Source organism: Sphaerodactylus townsendi, linkage group LG04 (genome assembly GCF_021028975.2).
Source record: "Sphaerodactylus townsendi isolate TG3544 linkage group LG04, MPM_Stown_v2.3, whole genome shotgun sequence".
NCBI lineage: Eukaryota > Metazoa > Chordata > Lepidosauria > Squamata > Sphaerodactylidae > Sphaerodactylus > Sphaerodactylus townsendi.
The window spans coordinates 2,540,276-2,552,403 of NC_059428.1; the positions used below are offsets into that span (position 1 = coordinate 2,540,276).

At 53.9% G+C, this 12,128-nt stretch overlaps 1 protein-coding gene across 1 annotated transcript; it reads right to left on the bottom strand.

Moving 5' to 3' along the window:
* Positions 1-8,765: 8,765 nt before the first annotated feature.
* TPBGL (trophoblast glycoprotein like) lies at positions 8,766-11,877 on the bottom strand. The gene is made up of 2 exons (XM_048492590.1): positions 10,729-11,877; positions 8,766-10,401 (listed from the first exon to the last, which is right to left on the bottom strand). Exons 1-2 carry the CDS (start codon positions 11,737-11,739, stop codon positions 10,318-10,320), a joined length of 1,095 nt encoding a protein of 364 aa, XP_048348547.1. The 5' UTR covers positions 11,740-11,877; the 3' UTR covers positions 8,766-10,317.
* Between the last annotated feature and the right edge of the window lie 251 nt (positions 11,878-12,128).

Sequence of the window (12,128 nt, forward strand, 5' to 3'; positions counted from 1 at the left end):
CTGGGTGACCTTGGGCTAGTCACAGTTCGTCTGAGCTCTCTCAGCTCCACCTACCTCACAGGCTGTTGGTTGTGTGTGTGGGGGAGGGAAAGGAGTTTGTAAGCCCCTTGGAGTCTCCCTGCAGGAGAGAAAGGGGGGATGTAAATCCAACTTGTCTTCTACTACTACTGATCAAGAGTCCAGAATCCGTTTATTGATTGAAGATCCGAGACCTGACAGATACTAACTGGGGTAGTTTGCAGTTGCCTGCCTCTCTGCATGGCAACTCTGGACTTCCACGCTGGCCTCCCACCCAAGTACTGACTGGGGCTGACATTGCTTAGCTTCAGAGATTTGATATCAAACCGGTCTGGGCCATCCAGGTTAGGATAAAACACACACAGAGTCGGTTTGCCACGGCTTTCCTCTGCACTGTGACCAAGGACTTCTTTGGTGGTACGAACCACGGATGACTCCGCTTAGCTTAGATGTCTTTTGATTGAAAGTGCTCCAAACACTTCCATTCCTCCTATGTTTATAGAGGCCACCCTCTCCAGCGGCTACTTCCACCAGTTAAAGCGATCTTTCATAGAATCCTAGAGTTGGAAGAGACCCCCAAGGGCCATCCAGTCCAACCCCCAGCCAAGCAGGAACACATAAACAAAGCACTCCTGGCAGAGGGCCATCCAGCCTCTCTTTAAAAGAGGGCCTGTAAGACCGAGTTGTTCCGCCGGGCCTTTGGAGCAACCAGCCGCTGAGTATGGCGCCCCTGTTGGATTACATCAAGATTACATCTCTGGAATTAAGTTGGCTGGGACAGGTTTGGTGCCTTTAGTATGATATTACCACTGTTTTAATGTAATTTAGTATATTTTAATGTTGGAACTTTATGGGTTGTTATTTTAATTGCATGGTTTGCCTTCTTATTTGTTTGTATTAATTTGTTGTGCACCGCCCGGAGCCCCTTGGGGACGGGGCGGTATAGAAATCGAAAGAATAAATAAATAAATAAATAAATAAATAAATAAATAAATACCTCCAAAGAAGGACACTGTGTGGTAGTGCGTTCCACTGTCAAACAGCCCTGACAGTCAGAAAGCTCTTCCTAATTGTATTGTCGAAGGCTTTCACGGCCAGATTCAACTGGTTCTGGTGGGTTTTCCGGGCTGTGTGGCCGTGGTCTGGTGGATCTGGTTCCTAACGTTTCGCCTGCAACTGTGGCTGGCATCCTTTGAAGAGGTGTTTCACAGACGGAAGTGAACTTACAGTGTGTAGCGGACTTCCCTCAAGATACACCTCTGAAGCTCTCCCTAGTCAGCAGCACAGGCGAAACGTTAAGAACAAGATCTACCAGACCACGGCCACACAGCCCAGAAAACCCACCAGAACCAGTTCTTCCTAATTGTTTAGGTGGAATCTCTTTTCCTCAACCGTGACTTCAATACTCCTGGTCCTAGTCTCTGGGACAGCAGAAAATAAGCTTGCTCCCTCTTCGACTTGACATACTATACTAGATACTAGAACAATACTACAACTAGGGGTAACAATACTAGAACCACGGGGCATTCATTGAAAATGCTGAGGGGAAGAATTAGGACTAATAAAAGGAAACACTTCTTCATGCAACGTGTGGTTAGTGTTTGGAATATGCTGCCACAGAAGGTGGTGATGGTCACTAACCTGGATAGCTTTAAAAAGGGCTTGGACAGATTTATGGAGGAGAAGTCGATCTATGGCTCCCAATCTTAGTCCTCCCTTGATCTGAGGGTTGCAAATGCCTTAACCAGACCAGGTGCTCTGGAGCAGCAGCAGCAGCAGCAGCAGGCCATTGCTTTCACCTCCTGCAGGTGAGCTCCCAAAGGCACCTGGTGGGCCACTGCCAGTAGCAGAGTGCTGGACTAGATGGACTCTGGTCTGATCCAGCAGGCTTGTTCTTATGTTCTTATGACATTCCTTCAAATATCTAAACATGGCTATGATGTCCCCTCTTAACTCACCATCTCCAGCTCCCTAAGTCTCTCCTCATAGGGCATGGAATGTTTTACTGTTTAATGTTTTATTTTACTGTTTAATGAAGGTAGCTTATTTTATTTTGTTTTGTTAGCTATGAACTTGGGATAGATCCTGTGTGTCCGCCACCGGTATAATTCATTGCAGCTCAAGGAATGTTCCCCTCCCATAAGAGCACAGGGAACGTTCTACGCCCAAGAGGAAAGTCCCACTCGAAAAGGTCACGCGCAGAGTCGGCGAAGGCAGCAACTGAATGTCGGCTCCGGCTGAGACAGAGAGAGCAAATTCCGGCCTGGCTCATTAGTGTGCGGAAAAAGGAGAGTCGTGACCTCTGGACAGCAAGAGCAAGGGAGAATGCAGTACCAGAGGTCTAAAAAATAATTGTAGAAGCATGACCTTCTCCCCCCCCCCCCCAGATGTTTATATAATCCCAAAATTGTGAAATGTCAGGGCAAATACAAAATGGATGGTGTTGGTTTGTCGGGCTATGTGGCGTGGTCTGGTTGTTTTTGCTCCTAACGTTGTGTACATTGTGGAATATTGTGTCCAGTTCTGGGCACCGAAAATTCAAGAAGGATATTGACAAGCTGGAACGGGTCCAGAGGAGGGCAACCAAAATGGCCAAAGGTCTGGAATCCGTGCCCTACGAGGAGAGACTTAGGGAACTGGGGATGTTTGGTGAAGAAGAAGAAGAGGAGGAGGAGGAGGAGGAGGAGGAGGAGTTTGGATTTATATCCCCCCTTTCTCTCCTGCAGGAGACTCAAAGAGGCTTACAATCTCCTCGCCCTTTCCCCCCTCACAACAAACACCCTGTGAGGTAGGTGGGGCTGAGAGAGCTCCGAAGAGCTGTGACTAGCCCAAGGTCACCCAGCTGGCGTGTGTGGGAGTGCCCAGGCTAATCTGAGTTCCCCAGATAAGCCTCCACAGCTCAGGCGGCAGAGCTGGGAATCAAACCCGGTTCCTCCAGATTAGATACACGAGCTCTTAACCTCCTACGCCACTGCTGCTCTCCAGAGGTCACGATTCTCCTTTTTCCACACACTAATGAGCCAGGTCAGAAGGTTAAGAGGTGATAAGAGAAGGTTAACAGGTGATATGATAGCCCTGTTTAGATATTTGAAGGGACGTCATGTTGGGGAGGGAGCAAGCTTGTTTTTTGCGGCTCCAGAGACCAGGACCAGGAGTCACGGGTTCAAGGTGAAGGAAAAGAGATTCCACCTAAACATCAGGAAGAACTTCCAGACAGTCAGGGCTGTTCGACAGTGGAATTCACTACCTGGGAGTGTCGTGGAGTCTCCTTCTTGGGAGGTTTTTCAAGAGAGGCTGGATGGCCATCTGTCTGGAGTGCTTTGATTGTGTGTTCCTGCACAGCAGGGGGTTGGACTGGATGGCCTTTAGGGGTCTCTTCCGACTCTATGATTCTGATTACAGAGATCACTTTCCCTAAAGAGAATGCCTGCTTGTAGTGTGGACTTTGGGCATGATACCCCTATCCCAGATCCCATACCCTCCTGGGATTTTTTAACCAGATTCAGCATCCCGATCTCCAATTAAATATTATTATCAAGACTTTAGGATCTTTAGTTCTAACTTGCTTGTGTTCCGCACTGCTGCCCCCTAATGGTTAAGGTTTTAACTGCATTGAGACTCTACAACGGTTTGCGGGAAAGAATAATCCCATATCCATACAGCCCGGAACAGGAGGGGGGCGGGCATATTAAACCAAGTAATAATATCTCAGTTTTATACCACCTGACCCATACAGATTTTCCTCCATACATCCCTGGAAATTTCCCTTTGGTGAGGAGTGCTGGGCAAAGCTGACCGATGGGTGTGAAATTTCATTTATGTTTTATGTTCGAAAAGAGGCGCAGGTGGGACATTTATCTTACTGGGAAAGTCATAATGGGGCTTCCTGGGTCTGTGCCTTGGGGAAGAAGAAGGAGTTGGATTCATACCCCACCTTTCTCTCCTGTAAGGAGACTCAAAGAGGCTTACAATCTCCTTTCCCTTCCGTACATCCCACAACAAACACCCTGTGAGGTGGGTGGGGCTGAGAGAGCTCCAAAGAACTGTGGCTAGCCCAAGGTCACCCTGCTGGCATGTGTTGAAGTATAAAAGCTAATCTGGTTCACCAGATAAGCCCAAGTGACTGAGCGGGGAATCAAACCCGGTTCTCCAGATTAGAGTACACCTATTAGCCACTCCACCATGCTGGGCTCTCAGAAGTTTAGATTTATACTCCTTTTCTTTCCTGTGAGGATACTCAAAGGGGCTGACAAACTCTTTCCCCTTTCTCTCCCGACAACAGACACCTGTTAAGGTAGGTGGGCTGAGAAAGTTTGCAAGAACTGTGAATATCCCAAGGTCACCCCAGCAGGCTTCATGTGGAGGAACAGGGAAACAAACCCAGTTCACCAGATAGAGTCAGCTATTCATGGGGAGGAGTCGGGAATCAAACCTGGTTCTCCAGATTAGAGTCCATTGCTCTTAACTAATACCCCACGCTGACTGGGGTAAACAGAAGACAAGAGAAAGAAAGGGGGGTGGGGAAACTCAATCCCAATTATACTGATACTTTTATAAGGGTCCAGCTAACTGCAATACAATATCATCAAAATATATATTTAATGAGTGTACACGTTATGCAAAATAGAAACAGCCGGGGGAAAATAGAGGTTCTGGAATCAGATTCAATATGCACATAAATCTCCCAGATAACGTGTTATATTAACAACTGATGAATACAGAAGAAGAGTTGGCTTTTATTCTTTTATTTTCTCAATCTTAAAGGAGTCTCGGTGCGGCGAACAAACTCCTTTCCCTTCCTCTCCCCACCCCAGACACCTTGTGAGGCAGGAGGGGCTGAGAGAGTCCCGAGAGAACTGTGACTGGCCCAAGGTCACCCCAGCAGGCTTCATGTGCAGGAGCGAGGAAACAAGTCCAGTTCACGAGATTATAGAGTTTGCCGCTCATATGGAGGAGTGGGGAATCGAACCCCACTGAGATTACAGCCCGCCTGCTCTCAAGCACTGCACCATGCCAGCTCCATATATCAAACCACCAGCCAAAACATAACTTTTTGGCCTCTACAGCCCTTCTCAGTGTTGTCACCACAATGAGAAAAGGGGGGTGATACACAACCACAAGGAAAAATAAAAGTTGTACCACAGGGCTACAGCTTAAAACCGACAAAATAAGCCTCCAACCGGAGTGGAATTACAATAGCCTTTGTTTACTTCTATATTTCTGGACAATTCAAATAAAAATGCATAAAAGTACACAAATATGTAACCAACCAGCCATCTATACAAGAATAAGCTAGCCGGAAATCTAGCCTCAGTGCTGACCTTGTAATGAAACTTCAAGGGTTATTAAACTGGAGGATACTAAGAAACACAGCTTGCTACAACGAGGTAGCCAAAAGGGACTGCGCTCTGCTAGCTCAAAGTCACGCTTCTCGCAAAGTTCTCGTAAAGGTGGCTGGTTTGTTACATACCCTGTTTCCCCGAATATAAGACATCCCTGGAAAATAAGACGTAGTAGAGGTTTTGCTGAAGTGCAAAATATAAGGCATCCCCCAAAAGTAAGACGTAGCAAAGTTTTTGTTTGGAAGCATGTCCGACGAACAGAACACAGAAAAATAAGACATCCCCTGAAAATAAGACATAGCGCATCTTTGGGAGCAAAAATTAATATAAGACACTGCCTTATTTTCGGAAAAACACGGTATTAGAAGAAGAAGAGTTTGGATTTATACCTCCCCTTTCTCTCCTTTAAGGAGACTCAAAGGGGCTTACCATCTCCTTTCCTCCCCCCCCACCCCACAACAAACACCCTGTGGGGTAAGTGTGGCTGAGAGAGCTCTGAAGAACTGTGACTAGCCCAAGGTCACCCAGTAGGAATGTGTTGGGAGCGCACAAGCTAACTGGTTCACCAGATAAGCCTCCGCAGCTCAAGTGGCAGGGTGGGGAATCAAACCCGGTTCTCCAGATTAGAGTGCACCAGCTCTTAACCGCTACTCCACTGCTTTGTACACCTTTATGCATTTTTATTTGAATTGTAAAGAAATATATCAGTAACTGCACTCCAGTTGGAGGCTTATTTTGGCAGCATTAAGCTCTGGCCCAGGGGTACAACTTTTGTCTTCTCAACGCTATGGCATTTTTATTTTGCAGAATGTGTACACTAATTAAATCTATATTTTGATAATATTGTATTGCAGTTAGCAGGACCCTTATGGAAATAGCAGCAGCCAGAAGGAAACCAAGTCAAGTCCCAAGCAGTTCAGAGCTGTCATCAGAGAGAGAGAGAGTTTGGATTTATACCCCACCTTTCTTTCCTGTAAGGAGACTCAAGGTGGCTGACAAGCTCCTTTCCCTTCCTCTCCCCACAACAGACCCCTTCTGAGGCAGGTGGGGCTGAGAGAGTTCTGAGAGAACTGTGATTGGCCCAAGGTCACCCAGCAGGAATGCAGGAGTGCGGAAACACATCTGGTTCACCAGATAAGCCTCAGCCACTCTGATGGGGGAGTGGGGAATCAAACCCGGTTCTCCAGATTAGAATCCACCTGAAGAAGAAGAGTTTGGATTTATATCCCCCCTTTCTCTCCTGCAGGAGACTCAAAGGGGCTGACAATCTCCTTGCCCTTCCCCCCTCACAACAAACACCCTGTGAGGTGGGCGGGGCTGAGAGAGCTCCAAGAAGCTGTGACTAGCCCCAGGTCACCCAGCTGGCGTGTGTAGGAGCACACAGGCTGATCTGAATTCCCCAGATAAGCCTCCACAGCTCAGGCGGCAGAGCGGGGAATCAAACCCGGTTCCTCCAGATTAGATACACGAGCTCTTAACCTCCTACGCCACTGCTGCTCCATCAGCTGAGCAGGCCGTATACCCAAGTCCAGCTCCGAGCCCCCGGTTTGCAGCCAGCCGACGCGACGCCTGCTCCCGCTCCCAGCTACGAAATAACTGCGCCACAGCCAAGAGTTTTCTGAAATTATTGCAATCAGCTTTATAGAAAAAAAAATAGCCGTCAGAGGTGGAAGCTGCGATGTCTTCGCTCGAGGGGGAGAACAGCTGCAAACGCAGCAGGCTGGCCAGATGTGTTTCTCGCACCTCTGGCGGAGGAGGCTTCATGACCCGAGCGGCCCTCACAGGCACCGATAGAAAGCCAACCCTCGGACTAGAACGAGTGCGGAAAGGTTGACGCAACAGCCCTAACCTACGGTTACGATGCTCCGCATTGGGGACGGTAGCTCGAGTTGTTCCTGCGTGCTTCAGAAACATGCAGCAGCCAAACAGGGTGGGTTTCTAGGAGAAGAGGGTCCTACAGTTTGCATTATCCTGCGCCTGAGAAAAGAAAAGTTCTGTCCGGCAAAACCCTACCAAAAAAAGGGACATCCTCCGGCACGGGTTCTGTACCGCACGGTGGCTGGCCAGGCCGGATAGCTTTGGCGGTCGGGAGTCAGAAAGCAGACGCGTCGGGAGGCGGCGATTCCGCAGGGATCTCGTCGGATCCAGGGCGAGGCGGGTCAACGGCGAGCAAAGTCCCAAATCTCCCCAGAAGGATGGCGCCGGTCCCAGAACACCTGGCAAGTCGAAGGCAACAGATGGCGTTCCTGGCTCAGACCAGGAAAAGAGGGCTTTGCAGGGAGTTACGGTCTGTGCTGAGGACGACGTTTACGTTGCTGCTTCGGCTCTCCCCGAGTAAACCCAAGTCAGTTTGTCTGGGTTTTTTCCCCTGATCCTCCACGATGAAGAATGGGGCTTCCTTTGAAAAAAAAACCCCTTCCCCCAACAAGTTTTCATGAGTCACCGGGAACTATTAAAGAGGAGGAAACGGAATGGCGGTGGAAAGAAAGATGAAGCCGTTTCCCCCCTCTTCTTCCAGTTATCCCACAAATTTCAGCGTCGGGATCGTCAAGCTATTTCCTAGAGATGTTGTGACTCTAAAACCAACAAGTAGATGGTTGAAGGTTGCAGAATAGCAGCTTCTAGAGCAGAGGTCTGCAACCTGCGGCTGTCCAGATGTTCCTGGGCTACAATTCCCCCCAGCCAATTGGCCATGCTGGCAGGGGCTGATGGGATTTGTAGCCCATGAACATCTGGAAAGCCGCCGGTTGCAGACCCCTGTCCTAGAGGTTTGAGCCCGCGAGTCACGTAAGAGCAATTTCACACTGATCGCAAGAGGGGTGTTTAAAAAGGGCATCGCCTCTACTGAGTCTTGTGGGACCCCACAGCCGCAATCATGGTGTGTATAGGGGTCGGTCCACACCGAATTGCCCTAAATGAGATCTCGGGTGGTTCTAGGAAGACATAAACCTCTCTGCCCCTGGCGTGAACTTTACCTCCCGTTTCCTGCAAAACGATGCCTGCAATCGGATCCTGCCAATTCCAAGGTCAACTGTGCATCAGAGGATCCCGAATAAATAAATAAATATTTTCTCCTTCCTACAACAGCCCAGATGGGCATTTGTACCTGGGGCAGGGGTCTGGCCACACATACCTCAGGGGTTCCAGCCCTGTCTCTTTATTTGGGCAAACTCTGCATTTAATAGTAAGGAGCAGCAGTGGCGTAGGAGGTTAAGACCTCGTGTATCTAATCTGGAGGAACCGGGTTTGATTCCCAGCTCTGCCGCCTGAGCTGTGGAGGCTTATCTGGGGGATTCAGATGAGCCTGTGTACTCCCACACATGCCAGCTGGGTGACCTTGGGCTAGTCACAGCTTCTCGGAGCTCTCTCAGCCCCACCCACCTCACAGGGTGTTTGTTGTGAGGGGGGAAGGGCAAGGAGATTGTCAGCCCCTTTGAGTCTCCTGCAGGAGAGAAAGGGGGGATATAAATCCAAACTCTTCTTCTTCTTCCCTCTGGCACTTAAGGGTCAGCACGGGATGGGTCTGGACAGAGCCAGAAACCACATAACTCTGTTTTATACATTATGGGGAGGGTTTTTTCTAAAAACTGGGAAGGCAGATACATCTGTCCCCTCTCCGTCTCTTGCTGTTAAACGGGCCGCCACGGAGTTGCCCCCGGTCTCTGCTAAGAGAGCAGAGGCAAATGGGGTCGTTTTTATATTTAAATGACAGGCCCACTAGATCAGGGGTGTCCATCCCTGGCGCCCCAGATGTTCCTGGACTATGAGTCCCATCAGTCCCTGCCAGCACGGCCAATCCATGAAGGCGCATCCCTTCGAGGATGGGCAGTTTAAAATCTAATATATAAATAAATAAAAATAAATAAATATCTGGGGTGCCAGAGTTGGACACCCCTGCACAAGATGAAGTATGGGCAGCGAATCCTGCTTTCCTGGCAATCAATGCACCGTGGAGAGAGGAGGGCTTGGGGGGTCTCTTGGTGGGCAAAGCAGGATTGTAGCGGGGTGGAGTCCCCTCTAAAAATATCACCCTAAGCACCAGCAACTGAGCTGACGGGGGACACGGGGAGAGGATATCTGTTAAAGGCAGGGATGTGCAGTAGAATTATCTTAGGGTCCCTTTGCCTATGGAAAAACAGATGGTGAATTCCCCCCCCCGCCCCGCCCCCTGGCAGACTGGAATCTCTAGGTTGGTTGGCTATTCCAATGGGTTTCTCAAAGCTGGAGGGGAGCCCACCCCCCCGCCCAAGTCTTTCTCCTTGGGCTGGAAAATGCAGGCTCTTCAAGCCGACCCAAAGGCCAAGTTTTTGTTGCCCTGGGATGGCATTCCCCCGTGAAACTCAAGATGCGGGTCCAGTCTGGAAAGGAGGGACTCCCCTTCCCCGCAGTCTCTCTATGCCAGGCCCTGTTCCCAATCTCCAGCTGAGGCCTGGAGAGCTCCGGGAATCACAACCAATCCCCAGATCACAGAGATCAATCAATCCCCCGGGGGGCCCAAAACAATTACTTCGGAGGGCGGGTTCTATGGCTTTCACACCCTCCCGTGGTCCCTTCTGAAGCCTCCAAGAATTCCCAAATCCAGAGTGGGCGTCTCCTCAACAGGGTGGGATTAGGGGGGAGGTTGTCCCGGATGCCAGAGCCGGGGGGCTATCCACTGTGGGTGCCCCCACCTTCCACTTAAGCCTGTCTTTTTCCCCGGGGGGGTGCGGGCAAAGCTGGCTCTGACTCCACCGGGCTTCACAGGTCTCTGGGCCAGCCCGCCAGCGCTTGATGCCCTTGCAGTTGAGGTAAAGCACCGTGAGGAAGACGAAGCCGATGAGCACGATGCCGAAGAAGACGTAGGAGGCCACCTTGGGCCGGGTGCCATCTATGGGGGGGGGGGTGCCCCCACCTTCCACTTAAGACCGTCTCTCCCCCCGGGGGGTGCTGGCAAAGTTGGCCGTGCCTCCGCCGGCCTTCACAGGTCTCCGGGGCCGGCCCGCCGGGGGTCGCAGTCCTGCTCGTAGCGGTAGTGGTACCCCTCCATCTGGTCCCGGCAGGCCTCGCGCAGGTTGTTGAGCCACCGGCCCAGTGCCCCGCTTGCGGTTGAGGTAGAGAGCACCATGAGGGAAAGGCCGGGCAGGCGATGGCGCCAGCCGCGATGCCGAGAGAAGGCGTAGGAGGCCCCAGCCTGCGGGCGGGGTGCGATCCCACTGGGGGGTGCTCCCACCTTCCACTTAAGCCTGTCTCTCCCGAGTCTTGCGGGCAAGAAGTTGTGCAGCGCCCTCCGCCCGGCCTTCACAGAGAATCTCGGGGCCGGCCCGCGCCGAGTGATCGCCAGTCCTGCTCATTAGCGGTAGTGGTACCCCTCCATCTGGTCCCGGCAGGCCTCGCGCAGGTTGTTGAGCCACCGCTTGATGCCCTTGCGGTTGAGGTAGAGCACCATGAGGAAGACGAGGCCGATGAGCGCCAGCACGATGCCGAAGAAGACGTAGGAGGCCGTCTCGGGCGGGCGGAGGGCACGCCCCACGTCGTCGTCCAGGCCCAGCTCGGCGGGGTCCTCGGGGCAGCCCACCTGCGAGGCCTTGAGGCGCGCCACCGGCCAACCCTGCAGGGCGGGCGGCGCGGCGCAGCGCAGGGCCGGCTCGCGGGTGGCGTTGCGCAGCCAGCGCAGGAGGGGGCGCAGGGCGGCGCAGTCGCAGCGCAGCGGGTTGGCGGCCAGCAGGAGGCGCGGCCGGGCGGGGCCCTCCAGCTGCGCGGCCGCCACGGCCTGCAGGGAGTTGTTGCGCGCGTCCAGCAGGCGCAGCGAGGGCGGCAGCGCGGCCAGGGCGGGCAGCTGGCGCAGCGCGTTGCCGGCCACCTCCAGGCGGGCCAGGCTGAGGTTCGTCAGGGCGGCGCCCAGCAGGCGGTCCAGCGCGCGCGCGTCCGGCGCCAGGGCTTGGTTCAGGCGCAGCGTGCGCAGCCGGGCGCAGCCGGCGAAGGCGTCGGGGGCCACGGCGCGCAGGCGGTTGTGGCTCAGGTCGAGCGTGGCCAGGGCGGGCAGGCCGGCGAAGGCGGCGCCCTGCAGGGCCTCGATGGCGTCGTGGGCCAGCAGCAGCAGCGTCAGGGCGGCCAGGGGCCTCGCCGCCGCGCCCCCGGCCCACCCGCCCGCGAAGGCGCCCGGCCGCAGCACCGTCAGGTTGGCGCCGGCGATGGACAGGTTGCGCACCGACGCCGGCAGGTCGGCGGGCGGCTCCAGCAGGCGGCCCAGGCGGCACTGCAGCGTGTCCGGCGTGGCGAAGCAGAAGCAGGGCGCCGCGCAGCCCCGCGCTCCCGGCACCGGTAGAGCCGGCGCCCACGGCGGCAGCAGCAGCAGCAGCAGCAGACCCGCCACGGGGGCGCCTCCGGGCCGCGGCGCCATCCTAGTCCCGCCGCGGGGCCATGGCCGCCCCCCCTCCCCTGCCGCCTTACACGGCGCCCCCCGCGGCCGCCTCTCCGAGCAGCGCGGGCCGACGGGCGGAGCGGAGCGGGCAGGGACGGCGCGGCTCCATGGCGGCGGGCAGGCAGGTCGGACGGGACGCGCGGAGCTGGCCGGCTGGGGCTCTCCGGAGGGAGGGAGGGCGGCGCCGGGGGCGGGGCTTGGCTGCAGGGGGCGGGCGCAGAGCAGAGCCTGGCGGCCCCCCCCCCCCTGCGCGCAACGGAGGCGCTTAGCCGCGTTGGCACCGGTCCGAGGGGACGCGCTCGTCCCTTTACGCAGCGGCCGGGAGGCGAGGAGCTTTACGCAGCGGCGAGGAGCTCCCTTCGAGCGGG

Excerpts from the sequence above, each read along its gene's own strand:
- TPBGL (XM_048492590.1), bottom strand. The coding sequence starts at position 11,739 with ATGGCGCCGCGGCCCGGAGGCGCCCCCGTGGCGGGTCTGCTGCTGCTG. Across the intron at positions 10,402-10,728 it reads GGCTCAACAACCTGCGCGAG|GCCTGCCGGGACCAGATGGA; the intron begins GCCTGCCGGGAC and ends AACCTGCGCGAG.